At 31.4% G+C, this 10,806-nt stretch overlaps 1 protein-coding gene across 1 annotated transcript; it reads right to left on the bottom strand.

Moving 5' to 3' along the window:
- Window positions 1–1,082: 1,082 nt before the first annotated feature.
- LOC123539009 (uncharacterized) lies at window positions 1,083–10,101 on the bottom strand. The gene is made up of 3 exons (XM_045323464.2): window positions 9,848–10,101; window positions 7,010–7,072; window positions 1,083–4,830 (listed from the first exon to the last, which is right to left on the bottom strand). The coding sequence occupies exons 1-3, from the start codon at window positions 10,043–10,045 to the stop codon at window positions 4,624–4,626; spliced, it is 468 nt and encodes a 155-aa protein (XP_045179399.1). The 5' UTR covers window positions 10,046–10,101; the 3' UTR covers window positions 1,083–4,623.
- Window positions 10,102–10,806: the final 705 nt, after the last annotated feature.

Genomic DNA, 10,806 nt, shown 5'->3' with positions numbered 1-10,806 from the left:
ATATCTTACCTGCATATGACAATACTAATACCTTACCTGCATATGACAATAATTATATCTTACCTGCATATGACAATACTTATATCTTACCTGCATATGACAATAATTATACCTTAACTGCATATGACAATACTTATACCTTACCTGCATATGACAATACTTATACCTTACCTGCATATGACAATAATAATACCTTACCTGCATATGACAATACTTATACCTTACCTGCATATGACAATACTTATACTTTACCTGCATATAACAGTACTTATATCTTACCCGCATATGACAATACTTATATCTTACCTGTATATGACAATTCTTATATCTTACCAGCATATGACAATACCTATATCTTACCAGCATATGACAATACTTATATCTTACCTGCATATGACAATACTTATATCTTACAATACTTATATCTTACCTGCATATGACAATACTTATATCTTACTAGCATATGACAATACTTATACCTTACCTGCATATGACAATACTTATACCGTACCTGCACATGACAATACTTATATTCTACCCGCATATGACAATACTTATAATTTACCCGCATGTGACAATACTTATATTCTACCCGCATATGACGATACTTATATTTTACCTACATATGACAATACTTATATCTTACCTGCATATGACAATACTTAAACCTTACCTACATATGACAATACTTATACCTTACCTGCATGTGGCAATACTAAAACCTTACCTGCATAAGAAAATACTTATACCTTACCAGCATATGACAATACTTATACCTTATCAGCATATGTCAATACTTATATCTTACCTGCATATGACAATACTTAATCTTACCTGCATATGACAATACTTAAACCTTACCTACATGTGACAATACTTATACCTTACCTGCATATGACAATACTTATATTCGACCTGCATATGACAATATTTATATTTTACCTACATATGACAATACTTATATCTTACCTGCATATGACAATAATTATACCTTACAGGTATAGTCCATTTTGATTGCAACTAAAATGGGACTGCTGTGCTTTAATACAGTATTCAATGTTATTATACATGCAATAACAGTACCTAAATAGTTCTAAGTAGTTAGTGGCACATGTAAGTATAAGATAACTGCGAAAGCATAATGTTCTTGTACACAAAAGTAATATTAATTACGCACCGTGAATATGTGAGGGAAACTCATGTGGTTTAGAAAACAGCGATAAAAATGATAACAATAATTTAAATGTTGTGTACAATTTTTTAAACTCTAGTTGTATTAAATTTAATTTAAAGTATTTTATTACTTTAAAAAGGCAAATTCGGAAGAACATAGCTGTTTTTCCCTGGCGAAAGATGAAATAGATTTGTAAAATTGAATGTATAAATAATAAATTTGGTTTTTATGTCAAATATTGCCGCTCAATACAAAGTTATTTTATGATTTTGGTACGAAATATATTTTGTGTTGTTGTAAGATTAGTCAAAAGGGGTGACTAAAACATACCCAATAATTACTTAGTACGCTTTCCACCGCACTTTTACTATAAATAAATATGTACATTCGTACTCTATAAAAAGTGCTTAAAAGAAAATCATTCACTGTATTTTCTTTCATCTTTCGTGTGTAAAATACAGATTGCAAAAGGTTTAATGGTTACAGGTGGAGGTAGATATACCTGGTTTTCGGGGAGCTTTGCGGTTGGTCGGTACAGCCACGTTCCAGTCTAGCTGGATAATACGCTCCTCACCTACAACTACTAGTATGTTTTAAGTTGGGAGTTTCTGTCCTCGAACGCGGCAGATATTCCCTTTAAAACTGACAAAATATTACACACATTATTCTCCTCAAATGTTAACAAACATTAATTTGAAGAGAACATGGCAAATAGGCTATGATTTAGAAAAAAAAGAAATCATAGTTGAAAATCAGGATTTTATATCTTTCACACCACATTCAAACTGAAAAAATATAATAAAGTCTTTTGGAAGCAAAGAATGGTGCGACCCAAAGTGAATTATAACATAGTTCCTCGGTTCTATTTAATCTGTTTATGAGAATTGATTTGATGAAACACGCAACACCTCTTACGCTTTTTATGTTTGGCTGAAATGGTATTCAGTTGTTCAAATATCCCGACCTACACTTACATGTACATTATCTTGCAAACTTACCTTTAGAAGAATTTACCAGCTTTTATTTGAAACATTAGGTATCCACCATTTTCATTTTTTACACAGACTTTGTCGTCATTTGGAACAAAAAATGTGACAGAAATAATCGCAAAGTTAACTGTAGACATTAAAAATTTACTTTGCTGAAATACTACTCATTATTAACTGAAGCAATGTCTGACAAATATTAAGGATCAAGATAATAGATCTACTGTCAATTAAATATGATTATGTTTGTATCAACTTTTGTTACTTCATGCACAATTAATTTGGCAGTAAAGTATACTGAAGAAACAACAATTTGTCAATAAAGGTGTCAAACACAAATGGTAATAGTCTTATGAAAAGGAAATATTTGTTTGTTTCTGTGTCGACATATTTTTGACGAATGAATATCAGATACGATAATTTCAAGAGTGGTTCAGCCACGGGTGAAAATTTAGTCTGTGGTTGACGCGTGAAAGATATTTTGACTTTTCATTTAAACAAAGATACTTTTTATTTCATCTGTATTAAAGAGGTTTTATCAAATTATACTAGTTTTACCCAGGTAACGTCACGCGTATTGAACAACGTCATACACAAAATCATGACGTCCCAATATTGTAAAAGTGTTCAATAAGTGTTTGACATTTTAAGATGTCTTAAATATTTCAATACAATATAGATTTTATTTTGGAAACTATTTCCTAATACTATTGCATAGCATTATCATTGCATCTACTCACTCACAAAAGGAAAACAATTTAATCCCTTACTAATTAAAGCAAATCACTTACAGAATAGGTTTAACTAGACAGCTATATAGTCACAACGTTAGGATTTACACTGCAATTAGAAAACTTTGCAAAATTATTTTGTCCTTCATACTATACCAGGCAATGACAACATAAATGATGATAACTTCTTTTTACATAACATCTGCCGACTACTTAATTAAAATCTCGCACGAAGACAATATGTACGTTATAAGTACACGTACTTCTAGTACGTATACGGAAGCTAAGGAGTGCACAATTGATATTTAAATATACATTTACATAAATGTAGATCGCGACCACACGCAGTGTCTCGAGTGTACATACCACATCGGACACGTTTCTACACTTTGTAACAACACCTCTAATAATATCTCAAAATAAATAAACTCACTAAACGTTATAACATACTAACACTTCTGAAAAGTTATAGAACATTTCATGATATTATTAGAAATACATATACATACTTTATAAGCCAAAAAGTAACAATAAGTCATCTTATTTAACTGAGCAAGTCTAATGAAACATTCTGTATTCGTTTACAACATGCGGATGGATCCAAGTAAAATGAATAATTACAGTATTTTTCCAAACACAAATCGTTTCAGATTTACTGTCTGGAACACTAAGCTTACTGTTAAAGAGTCGTAAGTTCCAATTGTCATCTTAAATACAAATTTAGTCAATAGAAATAAACATGCATTTTTTTCTAGCAGCTTTTGATGTGCAATCAACTTACATTTAAAACATTCTATATATTGAGGGATTCATTGAAACATATACATTATTACAAAATGATGTTATGATTACTACGTTTTCACAATATAACAACAGAAGGACTGAAAACTTTACAGTTTTAATGCAATGACAAATACCTCAAACATGCTATATGGTGTCTATTTTGTAGTCTATATCAAAGAATAAAAGCATGTATGATAGAATCATATGAAGAATGTATATTCTGAACTCAATATTTGCAAGTTATAAGTGACCGATTATATGTTTTGTTAACTGCACTAATAAGAAAGCATCATTTGAATAGAAGAAGTTGAATTAGCAATTGAGATATGGTCTCGTATCATTACGGAAATAATATCAGAGTATATATTTTTTTATGAAATAAAGAAGGAAATAAAAGTGTATCACACAATTTCAATGAAATAATATAACAAATGTTGCGAAAACAGCGGGGTTTTTTCTTTCTATTTTGAAATTGCAAGAAAAGAATTACTTAAGAATGGGTCTTACTTAAGAATGAGTCTTTACCTGACAATGAGTATTAACACCAAAATCAACCTAGTGCGTGTCATTTATTTCAATGGTGTTATTTCAACATAATTTGTTGTTTCATGACATTCATAATTGCATTCAATGTTAAGTAACAACATGATATATATGTATCATTTCTTCATTTTGAAATTCCTTTTTTACCAACAAATGCATACCACAAAAAATAGACCAAGATTGTTCAACATTTACTTTTAGGTTTCTTTGTCATATATTTTCACGACTTTAATTCTTTTAAGATAAAACATTAATGTTTATATATACAAACATGCTAGAACGTAAATGTAAATATATATATTTGGTATAATTTATTACAAAGTGACTTGTGTCTGGATCACAAACGTATGAATATATTGACAATAGCAACGTTGTGAATAATTAAAAGTGTAATTGCACAGAAGCATCAGTATTGAAAAAGTTTTTCCTTCGTGTGACCATTCTTCTTCTCTTTAACGAACGCTTTGAGCAACCTTATGTCGATTTCTGATCGCAATGTATGCCGAGGTTTGCCTGAATGCACGGATTTCACTGGGGGATCACAACGTCTGTGAAATACATTCTTTTCTTTTGTTGGTCTTTTCCATAACACTTGAGCTTCACATTTTCTCAGCTGAAACGACGACAAAAGATATTAAAGACTTGCCAAAAAATAACTGTATACTTTTGTATTTCCATGATAGTAATTATACATGCTTTGCTTGAAGAAAATGAGAAGTAACAAGTATCTAATTACAAACTGACAGTGACATATATAACGCCTAGACAATGTGTTTAATATCTAAATAATTACATTGTTGAATTAATGTAGTAGTATGCACCGTACTTGATGTATTGGGGTAAGTTTAGACCACACTTTGTTTCTACAGTGTAAGATAGTTATTATTCTATGTGTATAAACCTATACTATATTTAATAAAAATCAATAGGGTTGTTTCTCAGAGCTTTTATTATCACTCTTTGCGACAACATTTCGGCCCAGGGCTTTTATCAAGTCACATGCACAAGTCTTAAATTACAAATTTTACAAATCTTCTGGCTAACAAATACATAAGTTAAGTAACATTATATGGAATCAATGAAATCATATTCCATATATTGTTACTTATCTTATGTATTTGTTAGCCAGAAGAATTGCAAACTATGTAATCTAAGACTTGTGCATGTGACTTGATCATATTCCATAATAATAAATTAAAGCAAAAACTATACTGAAAAAATGACTAAGGTCAATACATGCATAAATTAAAAGGTAATCCTCTCCTGAATGCCACAATGCTTTTAAATGTTTAACGGCTTTAACCTGTATGTTATACACACTACTACGATGGTAAAATAAAACAACAACACGTGAATATTTATCTTTTATCAACGTTTCGGCGCTTACGCCTTCATCAGGATAAATAAAATCTTTTTTTTTTTTTTTTTTTTTTTTTTTTTTTATACACACTACTAAAAACTTTTTTGACTAGGCGAAAGCGCTGCACTTACAAGCCGACAATGACTCGAAAACATATATTGACTGCACCATTAAAACTCAAGGGATGATATTACGAACGTCATTGTTTGTTTTTTTGTTGTTGTTTGTTTTGTTGTTGTTATCTTTTTTATAGTAGCACAAGTTTGTATTTACGTTCTGGTTGACCTTTTTTCTCCATTCTATAGCAAATGTCCATGTGGAGTATTAATCTTGTTAACGATTCAAAATTGGTTCAACGTTTATAAAGGTTTGCCGGTAGCATGATGTGACGCATGCAAGAAAGTTGGTAATAAATGCAATTTGATAATTAGGAAACATGTCTATGGCTGACATGAAATTTTGTTCACTAAAAGTCTAGCGAAATCCACACAGAAGGTTATAACGACAAAATAACATGTTACCCGATGTTAACGTACTTCTCTGCGTTTATTTTTAATGAAAAGATACGACATATCCAGCAGAGGAAAATAAAAAATTGGTTCTTGATAAAATTTGTTGTTTTCTTGGGTGTACGTTCGACTGAACCAATGCCATGTAATACGCAGACTGTGTGCAGTGGCCATTCTTTAAACACATATGTGAAACACGCACAAAGGCAAAGACTATAAAACAGATGCATTTCTTATTCAAACTAAAAGGTTTTCAATGTGTTTCATCAAAATAAACATGATAGCACTTCTATAATTTATCAAAACCTAGCCTACGTTGTTCGTTGTTTGTGTTTTGTTGTTTTGTTTTTGTTTGTTTTTGTTGTTGTTTTTTGCTGTTGTTGTTGCTTTTTTGGTGGTTTTCTGTTGTTGTTATTGTTGTTATTGTTTGCAATATTTTACAATGTAAGAAAAATATGCACATCACACGCAATAGATTGTATTTGTAAGCTGAAGATATTAAATTTTTAATATTTGCATTGCGGCTATATGACTAATTTGATCATTTCCCTTAAAAAGGCAACGTGTCATTTTCTGTTGTAATTTAAAATAAGAAAAATTAAAAATCGATTAAAACTATCCGCCAAAAATATAGGTGTGTTCCCTATAAAAAACTATTTATATATCTTCATTTACATCATGTGTTCGTTGAAAAATGTATATCTGAAATTACATCATTACAAAAGAATCAGAATGATTATTTCTGTACTTTGTGGAAACATGTATTGTAGTTACTTAATACAAAATATAATTTTACACACAAAAAAAATAATTGTAACAAATTTTAGAAGATTTCATTTTTTACCATAAAAGAATGTGTATGAGATTTAAAATATAATTATAGTTTGTTATTCAAGCAATTTGGTAATAGAAAAACATCTTACAATTCCATCGTTGAATCCCGCCTTGAATACCACTCTATATAGGTCCCATGGATGGGAGAATGACTGAAATATTGAAAACATATATCAAATATTGAGTTACACTTAATATGACAGACCAAACAAACTGACAGACACGCTATAAAATACACAGTTTCAGTCAATTATGTGAACATATACAGTGATGTTAATCAGAAACCATACTCAGATTTCTTACATAGGATCTTTTTATATATTGCTACACATGTTTTTTTGTGGTTTACTATATATTCCGTTACGGCTTCTTTTTTCCGGCCGCATGCCGGTATTGACTTCACCTCTACCTCCTGTAAATACATGGGATGAAGGTCATTTAACAGCTGATTAAAACTGTACATTTTGATTTGTGGATGAAACATTCCATAGGTTTTCGAATGCAATAGATAATATTCCCGTAAGAGGTGTGCATGTGCTCTGAGCTGTATTGTTAGACAATCCGTTGCACTCCTTTGGAAATAGCTTACGTCATAAACCTGAATACCGTCGGTAGTAAAACTGTAGCAGAGTTCAGCTACTAACCTGGCAACTCTGCTACATTGATACGGAATGATTTCTTGTAAACGATTTACAGTCAATTTCTCACCAAGTTAACTCGTCCCTAGGTCAACTCGTCCCCATTTCGGTCATTTCGTATCCCTTTATGATTTCAAATTGGTTATTTCGTTCTCAACTTTTTGACCCAATTTTTTGTCAATGTTTCCTAGATTATGATTAATATAATGTAAAATATGTGTTCTGTAAGATATGTTCTGCATAAATATACATGAGAATGTTACTTTCAAAACAAATTTTTGTTTTGCTTTTATGAATACCCGATCGTATGTAAAAGTGCAGAGTGCATGCACGTTTCGTAGCTTAAAGTGTGCATTGACTAATGCGGCCGTGTATTTTTTTAAAGATAATTCTTGTTTGTTGCGGGTCAACTTTGTAATGCGTGGTTCTTTGGCTGTGTTCGGGATACTCTGTGCTACTTAAACAGGCTGTCCCCTTACTATGTTCCTTTGTTGTGGTGTCCCTTTTGTCTTATTGTTTGCTAATACATGTTTTATAATGATAATCAATTGCTAATTTGTGATGATTTCCTAAACTATTAATGTCAGAAGTGCATAATAAACTTAAATCTGAACCGTAATAACTTAGATATCAAATGAGTGTATTTTCAATACTGAATTCATTAAACCAGTTGAACATAAGTCATTAGATCGGAGCCTCTTGTGAGCATTATTTTTTACTAATCTTAACAAAAGAAAGTTTTCCATCGTGCTTAAGTGGAAAACTAAATATAGCTTTATATATATGTTGATTTCGTAGTGGAGATATCAAAATACATTGCACCGCTAGCACTCTATTATTGGCTATTATGTGTAAAAGAATTTATCGCACTGGACAAATATCAGAATCATTACTTAGATAACCAGATTCATATTACATCTGTAAAACCGCTAGTTAATACACATTAAAGGGCCTGAACATTAAATCCGTTCGCATGGCTCGTTACTTAGAACATTGAATTACTATATATAAGTATTTATCCAGTTAACAAATAAGATCATAAGTCACTTGTTTCTCGTTTTCTATTTCTCCGTACATGTACGAGGATTGTTCAAATATGAATGCATCTAGACAGTTATCTCGCTCAATAATGTGAAAATCACGAGGAAATTAAGATTATTGGGTAGATAAACATGTTAGCTTTACATTGATACCATACCCATTAAAATCCGTTCACTTAGCTGTGTCTATCGCTCGCTAAACATTGCCTTCTCGCGTATACTAATACAAAAATGATTGGAAGAAGGTCAGCGTACGCCGTTGAAATACGGTCCTATATTAAGAACCGTTGTATTCTTGGCATAGGGTGTAAAGACATTTTTGATGAAATATGTTCTGTTTATGGGCATAATGAAATGTCGTTTTCGACAGTTATTCGCTGGTTTAAGAAATTCAAATGTCGGTTAGTTTCAACAGAAGCTGCACCACATCGCCGTCGGCCGAAAACAGCAACGTCTGCCAAGATGGATGCTAGAGCGAAAGAAATAGTTGCTACTGATGCAAGATACGCCGCTTGGCAAATAGCTAGTATGGTTGGCATCTCATTAGGAGCAGCTCATACAATTCTGAAGCGTAACTTGAAAATGAGAAAGATCTGTGCTAGATGGATTCCCCATATCTGTTGGAGGTGAATACTTCGAGTGGACAAAATAAAAAATTTATTGAAATCTATCAAGGATACATTTTTATGTGCTTAGATGCATTCATATTTGAACAATCCTCGTATAAATCCAGCTCAGCGTTAAGGACGTGGTGTCAATAGTATATCGAGAGTATAATTTTCATATCCAATGTTTAATCCAAAATATTCCAATTTTTACCATTTTAAAATTTTCTTGTTTCGAATACTTTAAGTATTGTTAACGTTGGCGACACACATCGATCTAAAAACATCCGAATGTCGCTTATGTTAACAATGCATATGTATCACAACGAAAGTAAAGTTATTTTCAAATAATCTCTTTCTTGATATTGCCATCAATATTTCATCAACTCTGATTACAATTACAATTCTGATATTTAAGCTTTAATACTTTAATACTATATCCATCCGCGAAATAGTAAGATCACTAAATCGAAAATCGAGTAGGATAAGCTCATACATGCAACCCACAAATAGATTTAAAATAAACTTTGCTGATATCCTCATGAAAATTATCCTTGTTTCTGCAAAAATAGTTTGCTGCATGGAAAAAAACTCAAGAATCGGCATTCAAATACACAACAGCACAACACAACTGGAAGACTTACCTTCTTAAATTTACCAGCTTTTATTGGAAACATCAAGTATCCACCATTTTCATTATCTTTTGCAGCAAGGTACATAGATTCCTTAATTACAGAATCAATATGAACGACCTGGTCCCAACAAATGTTCCAAAAATAATCACACAAATATGTGGAGACCAGTGCGCGTAGAAAAAGTTTGCTGGCAACGTCTGGAGACATTGCTGAATGCTCGACAAGGTTTATAGGTTTATAATCAGACTCTTAAATATATGCTCAAGGATATAAACAAAGGAATCTAAATAATTGATTTAAACTGTCATTATTTGCATGATGTTTATACAAATGTCGTTGCACTCTGCGCAGACCTTAACGCCCAGTTACCTCTGCAGTATCGTAAATGAAGAGATAAATTGATTAATTAGCATTATAATGCCGATAGAAGCGCGCAAACAAATGTAAATCGTTCTTTCTATATAAACCTTTTTTATCACTGCAAGTGACAGAAAATATTATGTAACAGATTAATTAATTGCACTGATTCTAGGATTTAATTTAGTGATCATTATTACAGCTGAGCATTCATATATGAAGACGAAATTTTCTCAAAATTATGCACCATGTTTGACAAATAAATAGATGCTATTTGTTCGTTTCGATGCAGTTTGATAATATCTTTAAATAATTGAACACCAAACGCAATATTTTATGAGTACAACAGCTGTGAATGATAATACGTACCCTGATGTTCAAGAGAAAGAGAGATATTTTGATTTTATGTGTAAAACAAATACATGTTCTTTTTATATATTAATAATTTCTTTCCACTGGTTTTAATTAAATTCTATCAATTTTCATGCAAATCCACGCGAAAAGCACATTATTGCGCAATAAGCCATGTTGTCAGAATCCAATGGTGGGCGTAAAATTTCATGTACTTGAAATTTATATCTACATCGTTTTCTTTACTTTGGTACATGTTG

This window comes from Mercenaria mercenaria, chromosome 18, assembly GCF_021730395.1.
Source record: "Mercenaria mercenaria strain notata chromosome 18, MADL_Memer_1, whole genome shotgun sequence".
NCBI classification, from domain to species: Eukaryota; Metazoa; Mollusca; class Bivalvia; order Venerida; family Veneridae; genus Mercenaria; species Mercenaria mercenaria.
The sequence above is the reverse complement of the archived record's forward strand: the minus strand, read 5'-3'. Positions and strand labels throughout refer to the sequence as shown.

Coding starts and splice junctions, on each gene's coding strand:
- LOC123539009 (XM_045323464.2), bottom strand. CDS start 10,045: ATGTCTCCAGACGTTGCCAGCAAACTTTTTCTACGCGCACTGGTCTCC. Junction 7,073..9,847: donor AAGCTGGTAAATTTAAGAAG/GTAAGTCTTCCA, acceptor TCAATATTTCAG/TCATTCTCCCATCCATGGGA. Junction 4,831..7,009: donor CGGGATTCAACGATGGAATT/GTAAGATGTTTT, acceptor TCGTCGTTTCAG/CTGAGAAAATGTGAAGCTCA.